Source organism: Leptodactylus fuscus, unplaced genomic scaffold, assembly GCF_031893055.1.
Source record: "Leptodactylus fuscus isolate aLepFus1 unplaced genomic scaffold, aLepFus1.hap2 HAP2_SCAFFOLD_231, whole genome shotgun sequence".
NCBI lineage: Eukaryota > Metazoa > Chordata > Amphibia > Anura > Leptodactylidae > Leptodactylus > Leptodactylus fuscus.
This window is the reverse complement of record NW_027440254.1, coordinates 73872-95488: the sequence shown is the minus strand read 5'-3', so window position 1 is coordinate 95488 and position 21617 is coordinate 73872. Positions and strand designations below refer to the sequence as shown.

The 21617-nt window shown below is 51.2% G+C and overlaps 1 protein-coding gene across 1 annotated transcript; it reads left to right on the top strand.

The window, feature by feature from the left end:
* Positions 1-932: 932 nt before the first annotated feature.
* Positions 933-11097, top strand: LOC142187396 (asialoglycoprotein receptor 1-like). The gene is made up of 9 exons (XM_075261601.1): positions 933-981; positions 1643-1756; positions 2097-2192; positions 2273-2344; positions 2790-2867; positions 8860-9011; positions 9251-9357; positions 10570-10713; positions 10803-11097. The coding sequence occupies exons 1-9, from the start codon at positions 933-935 to the stop codon at positions 11095-11097; spliced, it is 1107 nt and encodes a 368-aa protein (XP_075117702.1).
* Positions 11098-21617: the final 10520 nt, after the last annotated feature.

Sequence of the window (21617 nt, the reverse complement as noted above, 5' to 3'; positions counted from 1 at the left end):
ACTGGTTATTATGGGGGGACACTGGGTTACTGGTTATTATGGGGGGACACTGGGTTACTGGTTATTATGGGGGGACACTGGGTTACTGGTTATTATGGAGAGGACACTGGGTTACTGGTTATTATGGGGGGACACTGGGTTACTGGTTATTATGGGGGGACACTGGGTTACTGGTTATTATGGAGAGGACACTGGGTTACTGGTTATTATGGGGGGACACTGGGTTACTGGTTATTATGGGGTGGACACTGGGTTACTGGTTATTATGGGGGGACACTGGGTTACTGGTTATTATGGGGGGACACTGGGTTACTGGTTATTATGGAGAGGACACTGGGTTACTGGATTTTATGGAGGGGACACTGGGTTACTGGTTATTATGGGGGGACACTGGGTTACTGGTTATTATGGAGAGGACACTGGGTTACTGGATATTATGGAGGGGACACTGGGTTACGGCCTTTGCTTGGCGTACAGGGGGATGTGCAGGGTTAGCAGATCGTTGTACCAGGGTTTTCCAGAAGTATCTCATACTTTGCAGAATTCTTTCTTGTAAATCTTTTTGAGACTGATATTACATCCTGAGATAAGTCGATGTCGCTCTGAGGTCCTTGTTGTCTTGAGTGATGACCATCTACCATTAGTGGCTGAAGTTGAGGTGGCACAGCCGATCTTATATTATGTCCAGTAACCTATGGGGCCTGTCCTGTGCGGAGGTCTGTGCTGTCTATGGTAGAGCGCCTCCTGTGTCACCATTGTGAACCCCACTGTCCACCAACTGTTCCCTCCATCTGTCCAGAAGTCAGACATTGTCCCATGCAGCCGCCTTGACTTTCCATCCAGACCAGAGCGAGTCCAGAATTTTTCAGGATGAATTCTCCTAGACGTCTTGAGTCTTTGCTAATGGTTGGTTCTTCCTCCACCCTCAGGAGATGTCAATAGAATACAAAGGCCTGCTGAAAGCCGCACCTGAGAGTGAAGGTAAATGAGGATGACCCTGGGGACGGCCATCACTGTCATGTAAGACCAGACCATGAGCAAACGGGTGAAGGGCAATATACATCCTAAAGTAAATGTACAAGTTCCCTCAGATTCCTCAGCCCGTCAGAGCCATGACACCTCCCTCTGTAGGACCCCGACAGACGAGTGACTATGGAGTGCGTCATGGTCGTCACACAGAATTTTAAGGTTAACTTTTCTTATTTTGAAAGAGACTCAAATATTGAAAGGTTCTCCTGAGAAGTCGCATTACCCTAACACACGGCTGTCTGCAGAGACCTGCTGCCTCCATGGTCTTCTACAAGGAGCCTTAGCTCTGTGGTCTCCTTTATACCCAATGGGGGAATGAGCCCCTACTATAGACAGCAGCTCAGGTCATGGCAAGGCGGTACCAAGGCTCCTGCCCTAAGCTTAAGAACATGCCATTTTCTTCATTTAGATTTTCCCCATTTGGATCCATTTGTCAGCTGCCCACCATCGGGACATATCTACCACCTCAGTGGGTCGTCCTAGTGTCTGAGTAGCCTTGATAATGGAGGCATCGATGAGGTGTCAGGTTGTTGAGTTCCTCTGTACATTACAGGACTGGGGTACAGACCGGACCACCGCCACCACTGACCACGTTCTCTCTTCTCTACTTCAGAAGTCAAGATGAAAGTGTGGACCCCTCAGCCATCGTCACGTCTCTCCTACGTCCTGGGTATTCTCTGTGCTTTGCTTTTCCTCATCATAATCCTTCTCATCGTCTTGTTTAGAAGTAAGTGTCCTCACACTATTTCCACCAATCTTCTGGCCCATCAGATCGTGTTCTACTCATTCACCATATGGTCACTCCGTGACGTCTACAACAGTGGTATCCAACCCATGGCTCCAAAACGCCAACATCTGCTCCAGCATTGCTACGGCCTGGGCTCTTACCACAACTAGAAAGCCGTATGTTGGTGCCCTCTAGTCTAGAAACACAATATATGGAGGCTCTAGAACAGTTCTACTGTGTCCACGTATGGCTACGAAGGGTCCGTTCCACTGCATCTACTTCACAGAGCATTTCTATATGCACTGGACTATACAGTAAAATGTCAATTTTGCAATTTCAGCCCCAGTAGAAAAGCCAACTGACCGCACCACTGAGTACCAGATTGGTAACCTCAGTGAGAGCATGACCATGAAGGTTGGCCAGCTGTCGCAGGATGGTGAGTCGTTTATGATTGACAGAGGATAATACAAAGAGCCAAGGAGATGGACATGTCTTATTCCAGTCTTCTGTCCTTAGGAGCCAAGGTGATGGAGAAATTACAGCAGATGGACACCGCTCTGAAAACCATCCAGACAGACACTTCCATAGGTAAAGTCCTGGCCCTGCCAGGCTGGAGGTGAGGGGTAAAGGATGGGTGACATATGTTGGAGCATGGTTCGCATGTAACAGGAATGTGGCTAGGAAACTGCAAAATGTGCATCAAACTAGAGGTCCCAAAGTCTGAGGGGCCACCAAGGTGCGAGAGGGAACGTCCTTCCATCATACGCCATTGTGAAGGTTCTGCAGGACATCTGATGTATGTAGTAGATTGTGTGGCCCATTCCTGACATTGTTACAGGGCTCCAGGAATGCTACCTACAACCCTGGGACCACAACAAGTCATCGTATACCAGTAAGACCTGTTACTCATGGACTGGGCCACCAAGAGTTGTCATCAAGTCCAATGAACATCACCCATAGACTGATGGCGAGCCATCACATCGACTAATCCATGCTACGATCTCCAGAGTCACCCTAGTCTCTTGTATTTCAGGACAACTACAGGGGGATATGCAGAGAGTGCTGGTAGCCATCAGTAAAATGTCAGACCGCATACGGAAGCTTGATAATGGTGAGTGTCAGGGAAAAACAGTATTTACTGGGGATCTCTGGGGTAACCTACAACCCATCCACCAAATGTAGGCTTCTCACAGGTCATCTCATAGAAGACACAACAACATCTCTTGGTCAAAATGTTATCCAAATGATGGAGTCCTCTGTAGATGATAGTGTCACCTTAAGATAATGGTGCTGTCTCTCCAGGTGATGATGTCATCTCCAGGTGATGATACTCTCTCCAGGTGATGATGTCATCTCCAGGTCATGATACTCTCTCCAGGTGGTGATGTCATCTCCAGGTCATGATGCTCTGTCCAGGTGGTGATGTCATCTCCAGGTCATGATACTCTCTTCAGGTGGTGATGTCATCTCCAGGTCATGATGCTCTGTCCAGGTGATAATGTCATCTCCAGGTCATGATGCTCTCTCCGGGTGATGATGTCATCTCCAGGGCATGATGCTCTCTCTCCAGGTGATGATGTCATCTCCAGGTCATGATGCTCTGTCCAGGTGGTGATGTCATCTCCAGGTCATGATACTCTCTCCAGGTGATGATGTCATCTCCAGGGCATGATACTCTCTTCAGGTGGTGATGTCATCTCCAGGTCATGATGCTCTCTTCAGGTGGTGATGTCATCTCCAGGTCATGATACTCTCTTCAGGTGATGATGTCATCTCCAGGTCATGATACTCTCTCCAGGTGATGATGTCATCTCCAGGTCATGATACTCTCTTCAGGTGGTGATGTCATCTCCAGGTCATGACACTCTCTTCAGGTGGTGATGTCATCTCCAGGTCACAATACTCTCTTCAGGTGGTGATGTCATCTCCAGGGCATGATACTCTCTCCAGGTGGTGATGTCATCTCCAGGTCATGATGCTCTGTCCAGGTGGTGATGTCATCTCCAGGTCATGATACTCTCTTCAGGTGGTGATGTCATCTCCAGGTCATGATGCTCTCTCCAGGTGATAATGTCATCTCCAGGTCATGATGCTCTCTCCGGGTGATGATGTCATCTCCAGGGCATGATGCTCTCTCTCCAGGTGATGATGTCATCTCCAGGTCATGATGCTCTGTCCAGGTGGTGATGTCATCTCCAGGTCATGATACTCTCTCCAGGTGGTGATGTCATCTCCAGGTCATGATGCTCTGTCCAGGTGGTGATGTCATCTCCAGGTCATGATACTCTCTTCAGGTGGTGATGTCATCTCCAGGTCATGATGCTCTCTCCAGGTGATAATGTCATCTCCAGGTCATGATGCTCTCTCCGGGTGATGATGTCATCTCCAGGGCATGATGCTCTCTCTCCAGGTGATGATGTCATCTCCAGGTCATGATGCTCTGTCCAGGTGGTGATGTCATCTCCAGGTCATGATACTCTCTCCAGGTGATGATGTCATCTCCAGGGCATGATACTCTCTTCAGGTGGTGATGTCATCTCCAGGTCATGATGCTCTCTTCAGGTGGTGATGTCATCTCCAGGTCATGATACTCTCTTCAGGTGATGATGTCATCTCCAGGTCATGATACTCTCTCCAGGTGATGATGTCATCTCCAGGTCATGATACTCTCTTCAGGTGGTGATGTCATCTCCAGGTCATGATGCTCTGTCCAGGTGGTGATGTCATCTCCAGGTCATGATACTCTCTTCAGGTGGTGATGTCATCTCCAGGTCATGATGCTCTCTTCAGGTGGTGATGTCATCTCCAGGTCATGATGCTCTCTTCAGGTGGTGATGTCATCTCCAGGTCATGATACTCTCTTCAGGTGATGATGTCATCTCCAGGTCATGATACTCTCTCCAGGTGATGATGTCATCTCCAGGTCATGATACTCTCTTCAGGTGGTGATGTCATCTCCAGGTCATGATGCTCTGTCCAGGTGGTGATGTCATCTTCAGGTCATGATACTCTCTTCAGGTGATGATGTCATCTCCAGGGCATGATACTCTCTCCAGGTGGTGATGTCATCTCCAGGTCATGATACTCTCTACAGGTGGTGATGTCATCTCCAGGTCATGATGCTCTCTTCAGGTGGTGATGTCATCTCCAGGTCATGATGCTCTGTCCAGGTGGTGATGTCATCTCCAGGTCATGATACTCTCTTCAGGTGGTGATGTCATCTCCAGGTCATGATGCTCTCTTCAGGTGGTGATGTCATCTCCAGGTCATGATGCTCTCTTCAGGTGGTGATGTCATCTCCAGGTCATGATACTCTCTTCAGGTGATGATGTCATCTCCAGGTCATGATACTCTCTCCAGGTGATGATGTCATCTCCAGGTCATGATACTCTCTTCAGGTGGTGATGTCATCTCCAGGTCATGATGCTCTGTCCAGGTGGTGATGTCATCTCCAGGTCATGATGCTCTCTCCAGGTGATGATGTCATCTCCAGGGCATGATACTCTCTCCAGGTGGTGATGTCATCTCCAGGTCATGATGCTCTCTTCAGGTGGTGATGTCATCTCCAGGTCATGATACTCTCTTCAGGTGGTGATGTCATCTCCAGGTCACAATACTCTCTTCAGGTGGTGATGTCATCTCCAGGTCATGATGCTCTCTTCAGGTGGTGATGTCATCTCCAGGTCATGATACTCTCTTCAGGTGGTGATGTCATCTCCAGGTCATGATACTCTCTTCAGGTGGTGATGTCATCTCCAGGTCATGATGCTCTCTTCACGTGGTGATGTCATCTCCAGGTCATGATGCTCTCTTCACGTGGTGATGTCATCTCCAGGTCATGATGCTCTCTCCAGGTGATGATGTCATCTCCAGGGCATGATACTCTCTCCAGGTGGTGATGTCATCTCCAGGTCATGATGCTCTCTTCAGGTGGTGATGTCATCTCCAGGTCATGATACTCTCTTCAGGTGGTGATGTCATCTCCAGGTCATGATACTCTCTTCAGGTGGTGATGTCATCTCCAGGTCATGACACTCTCTTCAGGTGGTGATGTCATCTCCAGGTCACAATACTCTCTTCAGGTGGTGATGTCATCTCCAGGTCATGATGCTCTCTTCAGGTGGTGATGTCATCTCCAGGTCATGATACTCTCTTCAGGTGGTGATGTCATCTCCAGGTCATGATGCTCTCTTCAGGTGGTGATGTCATCTCCAGGTCATGATGCTCTCTTCACGTGGTGATGTCATCTCCAGGTCATGATGCTCTCTTCAGGTGGTGATGTCATCTCCAGGTCATGATGCTCTCTTCAGGTGGTGATGTCATCTCCAGGTCATGATACTCTCTTCAGGTGGTGATGTCATCTCCAGGTCATGATACTCTCTTCAGGTGGTGATGTCATCTCCAGGTCATGATACTCTCTTCAGGTGGTGATGTCATCTCCAGGTCATGATGCTCTCTTCAGGTGGTGATGTCATCTCCAGGTCATGATGCTCTCTTCACGTGGTGATGTCATCTCCAGGTCATGATGCTCTCTCTTCAGGTGGTGATGTCATCTCCAGGTCAAAATGCTCTCTCTCCAGGTGATGATGTCATCTCCAAGTCATGATGCTCTCTCTCCAGGTGATGAAAGCTAATAATTTGGGGATGGTCATCAGTAAGATGTTTATCCAATCCAGTATGAGAAGCTTTTCTATCCCAACATAACCTGTAAGGATATTGTCTAGTACAGGCCGGCCTAGCATGTGACACGGGTGCGGCCATCAGGGGTCAACTCCGCAAACTCAATATTAGGCTCAACCTTCACTCGGGCTGAAATTTGAGTGTAAATGGCACCTAAGCCCAGTCCATGCACCCCAAATACATGTCCCTGCCACCACCACTGACTGTACGGGCTCACAGGACCCTGCACATTGGCAGACGGGTCTCCCCATGGACATGGTCATGGTCAGATGCAAATACCAGGTAAAGGGTCCAAACCTTAAATTTACTGATTCACTATCCAAAGGGTTCAGTGCTCGACATCCAAGAAAAGACGACAACAGACACGACACACAAGGAGGACCAGACCAAAGTAATGGTATACAAGTATGGAGAAGACAAGGCTGGGCCGGCCATGGCTGTGCTTCTTATAATGACGACGTTTCGTCAGGTCGTAGAAACCTATAGAAGGACAATAAATACTGTGTGTGTATAGTGACCGAGGTTACATGAAAGATCTCACCTGATACCAGAACTTTCCTCCATTCTCTCCAGTGGTTATCACTTCTTCTATACACCTCAAGGACACAATATATAGAATATACAGTATATGATTGTAAGCCGTAGAGATCACATGACCTGCTGGGTTATAGGCCCGCACACTCCCTAACATGGAAGAACAAGTGCTGGTCAGTGGTCACCTGTAAGGCTCGGCCTTGGGCCACTTGTGTGGTGACCTATATGACCTATGTGACATGACCTGATTATTTGTATATATTGGTGTTTCTGGTGGGGATTTGATCCAGTGGTCTGGGGTCGTCGGGTGGTTTCTTTGCCATTGGGCCATCTGTTCGTACATAGTGTTTGGGCCTTCAGTAGATACTTGAGGTTCTCTGGATTGAGCCTCAGGTGTGGGCCATTACCATTATCCTATGGGACGGTTTTGGGGCATTTATTAGGAGGAGGGCTGGCTACACTAGTCGTGGTGACCACCTAGAATTTGTGGCTCAGGGAGGAGGATTGGTTTGTGGTATTACATCTGAATAGTAAGTGGTGTGAGCGCGGCCCTGTGTGTGAGCGCGGCCCTGTGTGTGAGCGCGGCCCTGTGTGTGAGCGTGGCCTCGTGTGTGTGAGCGCGGCCTCGTGTGTGTGAGCGCGGCCTCGTGTGTGTGTGAGCGCGGCCCTGTGTGTGAGCGCGGCCCTGTGTGTGAGCGCGGCCCTGTGTGTGAGCGCGGCCCTGTGTGTGAGCGCGGCCTCGTGTGTGTGAGCGCGGCCTTGTGTGTGTGAGCGCGGCCGTGGCCCTGTGTGTGAGCGCGGCCCTGTGTGTGAGCGTGGCCTCGTGTGTGTGTGAGCGCGGCCCTGTGTGTGAGTCTGGTTTTCCCCTCCACACTCCTCCTCTCCCCTGTCCTCAGTCCTGGTTGCCCGGCACTATCTGGTTATTTGTGAGGTTTGGGTTCCAGTGTTTTGCAACCATCCTGTGTAACCCTTTCCTCTCCACTGTCCCTCTCCTCATTCCCTTGTTGTGTGTTGTGTTGTGTGTCTGTTGTCTAGCACATCCCATCCTGTGTTGTCTGCAGTTGCCCCTTGGTTTCTGTAGGGGTCACCCCCTTAGTACCCCCAGTCCCTCGCTCTCTTGTAGCTCTCCCCCTATCTGTCGGCTCGGTCTTCGTGTTAGAGAGCCAGGAGTTGTCGGGGCCAAGGCTAGCTTGTGTACAGCCGACCACCACCCGTAGGCAGGGCCTAGCTAGCCGCCATAGTGTCAGGGAAAGTCTCCTTCCCCTGTTCCCTTAGTGGTGCAGTCCGGGTTCTGGGTCTGGGCATAGACACGAAGGTGACAGTAAAACCGGCCCAAAATACCCATCGGTCCGTTGTATCATGGCCTCCCTGGAAGATGTGGTGACACAGATGCAGAGACTAACTGCGAAGGTCGTTGACATGTGACCTACGTGACCTGTGTGACCTACGTGACCTGTGTGACCTACGTGACCTGTGTGACCTATGTGACCTGTGACACTATATGACCTATGTGACCTATGGGTCAGGTGTGACCCTGGGGCAATCATAAAGCATACATAAGTCTATGAGAGCAATGTGACAGAAGCGGAGGAGGATCTAGTCCCGGATTACTGGTGTGTACAGGGCTGGAGAGATGGATGAGATGGGGATAGGTCCCCCTATAGACAATGTGACGAGAGCGGGGCCCGTGGGGCGTATTGTGGCCTGGGAAGGTGCCGCACCAGTATAAACCATGTGATGTCCTAGGACCAGGAGGAGAAGTACAGGGCTGGGGTAAATAACAGCCATAGAGAGGGGGCAGAGGTCGTGTAAGGAGCGGCCGTACCTGGTCTGCAGTACATGGAGTGTCCCTTTAAGGCCATAACGTCTCTTTCCTCTTCTCCTTGAAGGTTCTGAAGAGATGACGTGTCCAAGTGGATGGAGCAGGAACCATCTCAGCTGCTATCTGTACTCCGGGGAGGGCAAATCCTGGCAAGTCTCCAAAAAAATCTGTGAGGCCAAGAAAGCTTATCTGGTGGTCATCAACTCCGAAGAAGAGCAGGTGAGTGGGGGCAACGTGAGGGTCCGAGAGGCAGAGAATGGGGGGTCAGAGAATGGGGGGTCAGAGAATGGGGGGTCAGAGAATGGGGGGTCAGAGAATGGGGGGACAGAGAATGGGGGGTCAGAGAATGGGGGGGCAGAGAATGAGGGTCAGTCACCTACAGAGACGAGCACCACTCACACCAACGTACCTGGAGATCGGGAACAAAGAAGCTCCTAAAATGTCTCCTCTCTCCCCAGAACTTCTTATTTGGATTATCAAAGGGCAAATACACCTGGATCGGCCTGACGGACACTACTGGGGCCTGGAAGTGGGTGGATGGGACCAAGTACGAGGCTACCCCACAGTAAGTGGTACCACAAATGTCAGCACCCTGTACCCCCCGAGTGTCAGCACCCTGTACCCCCCGAGTGTCAGCACCCTGTACCCCCCGAGTGTCAGCACCCTGTACCCCCCGAGTGTCAGCCTGTCATTGTCCCGCACCCCGGGTGTCAGCCTGTCATTGTCCCGTACCCCGAGTGTCACCCTGTCATTGTCCCGTACCCCGAGTGTCAGCCTGTCATTGTCCCGTACCCCGAGTGTCACCCTGTCATTGTCCCGTACCCCGGGTGTCACCCTGTCATTGTCCCGCACCCCGAGGGTCACCCTGTCATTGTCCCGCACCCCGAGGGTCACCCTGTCATTGTCCCGCACCCCGAGGGTCACCCTGTCATTGTCCCGTACCCCGGGTGTCACCCTGTCATTGTCCCGTACCCCGGGTGTCAGCCTGTCATTGTCCCGTACCCCGAGTGTCACCCTGTCATTGTCCCGTACCCCGGGTGTCACCCTGTCATTGTCCCGCACCCCGAGGGTCACCCTGTCATTGTCCCGCACCCCGAGGGTCACCCTGTCATTGTCCCGTACCCCGGGTGTCACCCTGTCATTGTCCCGTACCCCGGGTGTCAGCCTGTCATTGTCCCGTACCCCGAGTGTCACCCTGTCATTGTCCCGTACCCCGGGTGTCAGCCTGTCATTGTCCCGTACCCCGAGTGTCACCCTGTCATTGTCCCGTACCCCGGGTGTCACCCTGTCATTGTCCCGTACCCCGAGTGTCACCCTGTCATTGTCCCGTACCCCGGGTGTCACCCTGTCATTGTCCCGTACCCCGGGTGTCAGCCTGTCATTGTCCCGTACCCCGAGTGTCACCCTGTCATTGTCCCGTACCCCGGGTGTCAGCCTGTCATTGTCCCGTACCCCGGGTGTCAGCCTGTCATTGTCCCGTACCCCGAGTGTCACCCTGTCATTGTCCCGTACCCCGAGTGTCACCCTGTCATTGTCCCGTACCCCGGGTGTCAGCCTGTCATTGTCCCGTACCCCGAGTGTCACCCTGTCATTGTCCCGTACCCCGAGTGTCACCCTGTCATTGTCCCGTACCCCGGGTGTCAGCCTGTCATTGTCCCGCACCCTGAGTGTCACCCTGTCATTACCCTGTACCCCGAGTGTCACCCTGTCATTGTCCCGTACCCCGAGTGTCTCCTGCTGGTCCTTGAGGATTTGTACTTGTCCTCTCCTCTGATAGTAACTGGATCCCCGGGCAGCCGGATGAGTTCTATGGACATGGACTTGGTGGAGGAGAAGACTGCGCCCATCTCCATACCAATGGCCAGTGGAATGACGACCACTGCTCGCGCCCTTACTCCTACATCTGTGAGATGATGATGATGTGAGGTCTGACTGGCCGCCGGGTGATGGGCTCTCGTCTCCGTACGGACACTGCGGTCACTCATATATCTATCCATTGGCCAATTATAGAGGCCGGAGGCTGAAGAGTGGTAGAGACCCGAGCGGCCATCAATCTGCTGGACTTCTGAGTGTCCTCGTCTGGAAAGGTTTGATCTTCTGGAATTCTTATTCTCCTTGTTATGTCTATCGCTCCATTACTCCCATGGTGCCGCACATCTGGGGAACATATGAGAAGTACCAGAGGGACAAGGAGCCCAAATATCCCACCAATACCAGTGAGGAGGAGGAGGAGGAGGAGTCCTGGACAGGACAAGATGGCCTCGGATCTCCACATCAACCATCTGGGATGACATGTAGAGACTGACAGCTTGGAGTAAACCTACAACGGCAGAACGTCTGTGCTTAGGTGTCCAAGATGGCGACGGGAACAACCTCTCTGCCAAGGTCTGCCAGTACTGAGAGGAAAGCAGAGGGCAAAGGTCACACCCAATATTCGGGGGAGTTACACTTCTCTTTTCTTCAGTCACTTCATAAAATAAAATATTACCCAACAATTTCCGAAAGTGTTTTTATAGTGCCGGCCCCACTGTCCTTGTATGCAGGAGGTTTGTCCCGACCTCTGTCTCTGCTCCAAGAATAGTAGATGTAACGTGAAGATGTCACTGACCTCGACATCACTGACATCAACATCACAGACATCACTGACCTCGACATCACTGACCTCGACATCACTGACCTCAACATCACTGACCTCACTGACCTCGACATCACTGACCTCAACATCACTGACCTCACTGACCTCGACATCACTGACCTCAACATCACTGACATTGGCATCACTGACCCTAACATCACTGACATTGGCATCACTGACCCTAACATCACTGACATTGGCATCACTGACCCTAACATCACTGACATTGGCATCACTGACCCTAACATCACTGACATTGGCATCACTGACCCTAACATCACTGACATTGGCATCACTGACCCTAACATCACTGACATTGGCATCACTGACCTCACCGACATCAACATCACTGACCTAGACATCACTGACATCACACCTGAGGGAGGAGATGGAAGCGTCACATTATACAATGGGGACAGCTGTAGGGGACCTGTCTGCCTTTAGTTGCCCCCAGTGTAGTGTTCCCCTCCAGCTACCCCTACGGTTTAATGTCTGCTTCTAGTTGCCCCCCCGTTTAATGTCCCACTTCATCTGCCATTAATTTATTGCCCCCCTCCAACTACCCCCACTGCTAATGTCCCCTCCAGCTGCCCAGTTTCATGTCCCCTCTAGTTTACACTGGGGCACCAGGAGAGGGAGCTAATACTGTGAGGCAGTTAGAAGGGAACTGTCACGGGATGGTTAGAGTCTATACTATAGGCAATGTGTAATATATATTTCATGTGGAATGTATTCTCTAACCTGTTATATACATCAATGTGTAGTTGGCTGATTAGGGTCTAGTGTGTTAGCACATTGTATGCAAATACATCTAACTAGTGAGGACAATGGGTGGAGATAATCTGATCAGTGTCTCCAAGAAGATGTTGGATGGTGCATTGTCCATAGTAGACAGGGAGTCTGCTCTCCTTGGTATAGGTGAGGGGGGAAGGATCTGTGGCTCAGCCCTTCCCACCCACAGATAGAGGAAGTAACAGTTTAGTATATAGTTGTAGCTGGAGTTAGTATGAGTTAGCCGGCCTGTGCACAGCTCTGCAGAGAGCCAGAATTTAGTTACAGGACCAAGGAACCAAAGCTATCATTGGATTGTGACTTCTGTGGACTTATTGTTATTACGGTTGATGTGACCGCTGCCGGCTACTAACTTTGTGGATTACAATAAATTGCTGTTGTCTCCCGACCTCTTGCGTCCCTGTTGATTCAAAAGACCATCCGGAGGAAGACGTATACCTTTGCTCCGTGACAACTGGTTGGCAGTGGTGGGATCAACAGCGGACAGCGAGATGGACTACAGCAGCCCAGCGATTAATGGAGCCACAACCTCAGAATACAGGAACTGGACTATGGCAAGTCTACAAGTAAGGGCCCGGGAACTAAACCTGAGTTACCAGGGAAGAACGAAAGAGCAACTGATCGAGGCACTGGAGGAGATGACCCTGCAAAGCGACCATGAGGAGGGCTGCCCCCAGGAGACTGGAGAGATACGGGAGTGGCAGGTACAGACCCAAAAGAGCAGATGGGTTGTTTTGTATGAGGAGGAGTTGGCAGTGCTGGGGCTAGGAGCAACTGCAGAGCAAAGGAGTAGAGCATTACAGAGGGCTCAGGAAACGGAGAAGGAGGAACAGAGAATGGCGCATGAAAAGGAAAGAATGGCGCATGAAATGCGAATGGCTGAGATAACTACGCGGAATTATAATCAAACGCCGACCCCCAGCCCAACAGTGAGAGAACCACCATATGTCTCCCATAAACACTTCAAGACCTTTGATGAAGCGGCTGGGGATGTTGATGGATATTTTCAGGACTTCGAACACCAGTGCCACCTGATGGAAGTCCCAGAGAAGGATTGGGTCCGGTATCTGGTGGGGCACCTACGAGATGGGGCTGCGGAAGCTCTCAGAGCCATGGACCCTAGTGATCAGCGGGACTATGAGGCCATTAAAAGAGCGGTGCAGAAGTATTATGCAGTCACTCCAGAGTCCTACCGAGTTCAGTTCCGCTCTTTGTCTTACAATGGGGGAAGCTCCTTCCACATGTTCGCCCACAAGTTGAAGCAAGCATGCAAGCGCTGGCTAGAAGGAGAGGAGGCTGTCACAGTCGATAAGATCCTCCAAGTCATACTTAAGGAACAGTTCTTTTCCCAGTGCCCCGCTGAGATCCGTGAGTGGGTGCTGGAACGGAACCCAGCCACAGTGGAGCAAGCTGCTTCTCTTGCAGATGAGGGCCTGACCATCAAGCCGCAGTGGAAGAGGTTGTTTGCAGAGGAACGGAAAACTACCACAGTCCGCCAGACACCCTTCATCCAGCCACCCACCTTTCGTGCCCGGCCTCAGGATTACAATTCCCCCTCTACCCCTGCCCCAGCCCATCGGCCTCCAGCTATGAACAACCCTGTCCCTAGACAACGACCTACTGGAAGAATGCTAGAGCGCAGATGTTTTGGGTGCGGGCGGCCTGGACATTTGCAAGCTAGTTGCCCTGTTAACATGGGGGCACGGGCCACCGTGGCATCCCGGCCTATTCACTACCTGGGAACCACCCCTAGGACTGAAAGTTTGGCCCCATTTCCAGATGACTCCATGAATGACCCATCTGTTCCACCTCCAGGGGTCTATGGGATTCAGCCTTCTGCCACACATCCCGCAAACCTTCAGCGGAAGCACTTGCAGGAGGTCCTACTGGATGGCCGAACAGTTGTTGGATTCCGGGACTCGGGAGCTTTCCTAACGGTAGCGGACCCCCGAGTAGTTCGACCCGAGGCCCTAGAGGAGGGCCATGGCCTTTCTATCGAGTTGGCAGGAGGTACTCGGAAACGTATTCCTAAAGCTACCGTGGAACTCGACTATGGTTATGGACCAAAACGATGCACAATTGGTGTGATGAGCGGGCTGCCGGCCGATGTTCTGTTAGGCAACGATGTTGGAAATCTACAGTGCCACTTTGTGGGAGCAGTGACCCGAAGCCAAGCTCAGAGAGACGCCAACATGGATCGACCGGATTTTTTGCCAGATGCCAGCCCTTCAACTCTACAACTTTACCATTCAGTACCGCCGAGGGAACCAACACCAGAACGCAGATGGGTTATCCCGGCAGGAGGAAATATGAGCTATAGAGACTGATGTGCATTCCCCAATTTACCTGTGTAGGCCAATTGTGTCATGCACATGTTCTGAGAGGGGGAGGGGTTGTCACGGGATGGTTAGAGTCTATACTATAGGCAATGTGTAATATATATTTCATGTGGAATGTATTCTCTAACCTGTTATATACATCAATGTGTAGTTGGCTGATTAGGGTCTAGTGTGTTAGCACATTGTATGCAAATACCTCTAACTAGTGAGGACCAGTGAGGACAATGGGTGGAGATAATCTGATCAGTGTCTCCAAGAAGATGTTGGATGGTGCATTGTCCATAGTAGACAGGGAGTCTGCTCTCCTTGGTATAGGTGAGGGGGGAAGGATCTGTGACTCAGCCCTTCCCACCCACAGATAGAGGAAGTAACAGTTTAGTATATAGTTGTAGCTGGAGTTAGTATGGGTTAGCCGGCCTGTGCACAGCTCTGCAGAGAGCCAGAATTTAGTTACAGGACCAAGGAACCAAAGCTATCATTGGATTGTGACTTCTGTGGACTTATTGTTATTACGGTTGATGTGACCGCCGCCGGCTACTAACTTTGTGGATTACAATAAATTGCTGTTGTCTCCCGACCTCTTGCGTCCGTGTTGATTCAAGATATCCTCCGGAGGAAGACGTATACCTTTGCTCCGTGACAGGAACATTACAATGTGGGGGCATATAGTGTACGGGTGACTGTAGGAGGATTATACTGTGTGGGAGCACATAGAAAATGAATGAGAATGGGCGGAGTCAACATAAAAGTGGGTGGAGCTAAATTTGCTGCAGTGCGTAGCGCGCCGCACATTTTGTCCCTCTTTCTGTTCTTCTGGGAGGTATGTAAGCGTGTCCATCTTCAACATGCATTGGGGCCTCTCCAGCTGCTGGCCACTCCTCATGTTGGCTATTTTAGGAGCACTGATAGCGATGGCGTTCATGGTGACACTAGTGCCGGTCTGCAGACAGTGTGGTGGTGGCACTAGATGGTGGCCAGCCGTGGTTTGACTGTTATTAGATTAAAGGGGTTGTCCTATCTGAAGGCTCCCTCTATACTGCTAGTTATGTAAATTGAAGCCTTTTCCTAAATATATCCCTTTAGAAATGCTGCTTTGTTTGCCTGCGATGTGACCTTATCCCTCCCATTGCTTACACAGCGTTGCTATAACCACAGACCTGTAGGACAAGTGATGTCGCTTACTCAGTGCTAGCAGAACAATCTGGTATCTCTCTATATAAACACACAGATAACATTGTGTACAAGCATCTGCATATTATCTGACCTGTACAAGTATTGTGATACCTCATAGTGTCCAGAGGGAGGGGACAAATACAGGACGTGAGAAGAGTCTGCAGGCAATGGAGATGGGAGAAGCCCTTTAAGCCTGAGGAGCGATAGCGCAGTACGGTGACGGTATTGGGAGGTCGATGTCTCATAGAGACACTGCAGGACATCAGCGCTTACAGTCAGTCTGAGCCGCCATATTGTTTCTTCCCTCTGGTGATGGATGTGACAATCAGTAGCCCAGGGTCAGACAGTAAATAGGTGACATTGACGTGTTTCCTGCTCTGTCATTGGATAGACAATATGGTTTGTTATACAGTGCTGGCCAAAAGTATTGGCCCCCCTGCAATTCTGTCAGATAATCCTCGTCTTCTTCCAGATAATGATTACACAGCACAGACTCTTATATAGTATATAAGTGACACAGGGTATATACAGTATAAGTATCGCCCCCTGCAGTCCTGTCAGATAATCCTCGCTGTCTCCAGATAATGATTACACAGCACAGACTCTTATATAGTATATAAGTGACACAGGGTATATACAGTATAAGTATCGCCCCCTGCAGTCCTGTCAGATAATCCTCGCTGTCCCCAGATAATGATTACACAGCACAGACTCTTATATAGTATATAAGTGACACAGGGTATATACAGTATAAGTATCGCCCCCTGCAGTCCTGTCAGATAATCCTCGCTGTCCCCCAGATAATGATTACACAGCACAGACTCTGTATATAGTATATAAGTGACACAGGGTATATACAGTATAAGTATCGCCCCCTGCAGTCCTGTCAGATAATCCTCGCTGTCCCCAGATAATGATTACACAGCACAGACTCTTATATAGTATATAAGTGACACAGGGTATATACAGTATAAGTATCGCCCCCTGCAGTCCTGTCAGATAATCCTCGCTGTCCCCCAGATAATGATTACACAGCACAGACTCTTATATTGTATATAAGTGACACAGGGTATATACAGTATAAGTATCGCCCCCTGCAGTCCTGTCAGATAATCCTCGCTGTCCCCCAGATAATGATTACACAGCACAGACTCTTATATAGTATATAAGTGACACAGGGTATATACAGTTTAAGTATCGCCCCCTGCAGTCCTGTCAGATAATCCTCGCTGTCCCCAGATAATGATTACACAGCACAGACTCTTATATAGTATATAAGTGACACAGGGTATATACAGTATAAGTATTGGCCCCTGCAGTTCTGTCAGATAATCCTCGTGTTCTTCCAGATAATGATTACACAGCACATACTCTTATATAGTATATAAGTGACACAGGGTATATACAGTATAAGTATCGCCCCCCGCAGTCCTGTCAGATAATCCTCCTGTTCTTCCAGATAATGATTACACAGCACAGACTCTTATATAGTATATAAGTGACACAGGGTATATACAGTATAAGTATCGCCCCCTGCAGTCCTGTCAGATAATCCTCGCTGTCCCCCAGATAATGATTACACAGCACAGACTCTTATATAGTATATAAGTGACACAGGGTATATACAGTATAAGTATCGCCCCCTGCAGTCCTGTCAGATAATCCTCGCTGTCCCCAGATAATGATTACACAGCACAGACTCTTATATAGTATATAAGTGACACAGGGTATATACAGTATAAGTATCGCCCCCTGCAGTCCTGTCAGATAATCCTCGCTGTCCCCCAGATAATGATTACACAGCACAGACTCTTATATAGTATATAAGTGACACAGGGTATATACAGTATAAGTATCGCCCCCTGCAGTCCTGTCAGATAATCCTCGCTGTCCCCAGATAATGATTACACAGCACAGACTCTTATATAGTATATAAGTGACACAGGGTATATACAGTATAAGTATTGGCCCCCCGCAGTCCTGTCAGATAATCCTCCTGTTCTTCCAGATAATGATTACACAGCACAGACTATTATATAGTATATAAGTGACACAGGGTATATACAGTATAAGTATCGCCCCCCGCAGTTCTGTCAGATAATCCTCGTCTTCTTCCAGATAATGATTGCAGTCACAAATTCTTTGGTATTTTCTTCATTTAATTTGTCTTCAATGGAAAACCACAAAAAGAATTGTCAAAAAGCCAAATTGGATATAATTCCACAGCAAACATAAAAAAGGGGGTGGACAAAAGTATTGGCACTGTTTGAGAAATCATGTGATGCTTCTGTAATTTGTGTAATTACCAGCACCTGTTACTTACCTGAGGCACCTAACAGGTGGTGGCAATAACTAAATCACACTTGCAGCCAGTTGAAATGGATTAAAGTTGACTCCACCTCTGTCCTGTGTCCTTGTGTGACCACATTGAGCATGGAGAAAAGAAAGAAGACCAAAGAACTGTCTGAGGACTTGAGAAGCAAAATTGTGAGGAAGCCTGAGCAATCTCAAGGCTACAAGTCCATCTCCAAAGCCCTGAATGTTCCTGTGTCTACCGTGCACAGTGTCAGTAAGAAGTGTAAAGCCCATGGCCCTGTGGCTAACCTCCCTAGATGTGGACGGAGAAGAAACATTGACCAGAGATTTCACCGCAAGATTGTGCGGATGGCGGATAAAGAACCTCGACTAACATCCAAACAAGTCCAAGCTGCCCTGCAGTCCGAGGGTACAACAGTGTCACCCCGTACTATCCAGTGTCAGCGTCTGAATGAGAAGGGACTGTATGGTAGGAGACCCAGGAAGACCCCACAATAGGGGTGGCAGCACTCTATAATGGCCGACAGGGTCTGCAGCAGGAGAGGCTGCTGGGAATGTGAGGTGCACAGTGTATATGACCACTGCGCGGTGTGATGGGTCACATGACCGGCGTGCTATACTGCTGCCTGTGATGTTGTTATAAGTATGTTCTGTATGTTCTGTTCTGCTTACTTATTCTGCTTTGTCTGCCTAGCAACAATGAGGTAGTAATGGAGGAGGAGCTGAGCTTAGGGGGAGGAGTTGTTAGACAGGGAGCCATGATGGAGCCTGGAATAAAGTGTTCTGATCTACAAGAGTAACCATCTCCTAGTGGACTTATTCCAGAAGACCTGCATCCTCACTACAACACTACAATTGGCGACGAGGATTAAAAATAATCAGCTAAAGGTATTTCATAGATAGCCCTAGACTGTGTAAGGAAAGGGCTGTGGACTCATTGGCTAGATTATTAAAGATATTTGGTAAATATTGGTGACGTTTTGGTCTTAGTCCATAAAAAAGAGAGCACGTAGGCGGGTACTCACCTTCTACCACGGACGTTTTGGTGAGAGGAACAGTACCTGCAGATGGCAGACTCTTTGGAGCGTTTGATTCAGGAGAGGGTGGCCAGCCAGGGCCCTGGCTGGCTGCTCAGCATCCTGCAGCAATCCTGCGACTCCGGTGTCGGCGGCTCCTTTTCCAGGAGTTCGGGCAGGCCGCAGCGGGTATCTCGCCCGCCGGCGCGGTTGAGCCCCAGCCCGCCACAGCGTGGAGGTGCCGGCGCTGCCAAGCAGCGTAAGGAGTCTCGGGCTCGCGGAGGACCGGCGGCTTCTGACTGCGTCGGGACAGGTGAGCAGTCCGGCGGGGTCGCGCAGCGGTCCGGTGGGGGTGCGGGGGGGTCCCTTGCTCCCGTGGCGGCCGGCTCGCATAGGCCCAACATGGCCGCCGCCACGAGGTCCTGTGCTGGGGCTGCTGCGGTCTCGGGGGGGGGAGGAGCCTCTCCTCTCCTCTTCGATGACGTGCCTCGGGGCGGGTCTTCCCCCTCCAGAGCTGGTGGGACGGCCGGAAATGAAGGGGCGGAAGGGGCGGGGCCTAGCTCCGTGCTTGCCGGAGCTGAACAAGACTTAACCCCCGAAGGCCTGGTCTGCAGCGCGGCAGCAGCAGCTTTTCCTGGAGGCGGTGAGAAACCTCAGCCCCCTGCAGGGCTCTGCATTGGGGACCGAGTGCGTGCGGGTGCCTCGGGCATAGTGACGTCGGGGGGCGTGGCCTCGGGCATAGTGGTGTCGGGGGGCGTGGCCTCGGGCATAGTGACGTCGGGGGGCGTGGCTTCGGGTGTTGTCATGGGTACGGGCTCCGACGATTTTGCGGCCGTGCGCATGGGTGGGTCGGCGCGTTCCGCCCCTTTGGGGGATTTTTCTTCGGGGGGTGGGGGGGGCCAGAGGGGTCCGCCGGGTTGCTTCGGCTAGCGCTTCGCGTGGCGGCGTTCCGCGCGATACCAGGGTCAGGGAAGGGGGCCGCCGGTTTTCGCGTCATCATTCTAACGTGTCTCCTTTTTCTGAGTCCTCCTCATCAGAGGACGACAGGTACCGCCGTGGCAGTGGGCGTCACCTGGATTCTTCTGGAAGGCACGGCAGCAGGAGGAGCTATCGCAGTCGCACAAGCCATACTGGACGTCGCACCCCGAGCAGTCGTTCGTCCTCCAGGTCACGTCGGAGCTATAGCCGCTCAGACCGAAGGCTGCGGGACCGGTCGCGACATTCTTCATCACGCAGAGGGAGTCGTCGGGGATCTCCAGCCGAGGCTCGTCCGGAGAGGGCTACGTCTTCTGCATCCGGTCCTAGTCGTCAAGAATCACAGCCTCTACCGACCGCTCCAGTGCCGGCTGCTCCTCTTCCGGTCCCTACAGGGCCGCAACCCGGTGAGTACGCCCGTGCCTGGGCACCTCACACTGCACCTACACTAGCTCCCGGTCAGGACCTCTCTTCTTTCCTTAGGCAGTTACTTGCAGTCTCGGAGGGATCGCAAGCTAGACAGGACGTGGTTTCCGCTACTGCACCCGGGGGGGTTGCTCCCTCACCGGCCGTAGAGTTGGTTTCCAATTGCATGCTCCGAGACACCATGTTCTGTGGGGTTGCTCCGTTAGGGACTCATGTCCCGGCGGAGCTTAGAGACAAGATAGGGAAAGGGGAATTTATAGACATTTGGTCCTTGCTGTCGGCAGACCATATTGCCGTCGACAAGGAGCGAACTTTTGAGAAGGGTTCTGAGCGTAAGCAGAAAGTGGCCAAGACCTTCGGCAACTGGCTGCAGGCTTTCGCCACTATGGCTTACATTATTTGCCAGACTTCTCCGTCAAAGGGCCCGGAGCTCTTTGTTTACCTGGACACGGTGTATAGTGCGTATAAGTTGCACGGGGGTTCGGCCTGGTGGCGGTACGACGAGGAGTATCGTCGCCGCCTGGCGCTTACCCCCTCCGTCGGTTGGGCCTCTAAGGCCACCGACGTTTGGATACAGTTGATCCTTTCCCAGCGTCCCCAGCGGCCATTTCCCTCCGGTGCCGCCGGTGCGGGGCAGCAGCCCGCAGCGGCGGCACAGCGGCAGAGTGGCACGTGTTGGCTCTACAATGAGGGCCACTGCCGTTTCCACTCTGCCTGTCGATTCAAGCACGAGTGTTCAATCTGTGGTGGGTCGCACTCGGCTTTGCGCTGCTTCCGACGCAACAGGCAGGGCGGAAAGCTGGGTGCTGCCGGCAGCGCAGAGAACACCAGTGAACGTGCGGCTGCTGGAGCAGTGGCTCGCCCTCTACCCCAGGAGGCGGGAAGCAAGCCTGCTTCTTGAGGGTTTCTCTAGTGGTTTCTATATTCCCCATGCTTCTTCTTCGGTTATGTTTCTTTCACCTAATCTGAAGTCGGTCAGGGAGAACGAGGAGATGGCTTGGGAGAAGGTAATGAAAGAGGTGATGTTGGGCCGGATGGCCGGTCCTTTTGCCGATCCCCCGTTGTCAAATTTGAGAGTTTCTCCGTTGGGTTTAGTGCCCAAAAAGGAGGCTGGCAAGTTTCGACTCATACATCACCTCTCTTACCCTCCCGG

Excerpts from the sequence above, each read along its gene's own strand:
- LOC142187396 (XM_075261601.1), top strand. The coding sequence starts at position 933 with ATGTCAATAGAATACAAAGGCCTGCTGAAAGCCGCACCTGAGAGTGAA. Across the intron at positions 982-1,642 it reads AGCCGCACCTGAGAGTGAAG|AAGTCAAGATGAAAGTGTGG; the intron begins GTAAATGAGGAT and ends TCTCTACTTCAG. Across the intron at positions 1,757-2,096 it reads TCTCATCGTCTTGTTTAGAA|CCCCAGTAGAAAAGCCAACT; the intron begins GTAAGTGTCCTC and ends TTGCAATTTCAG.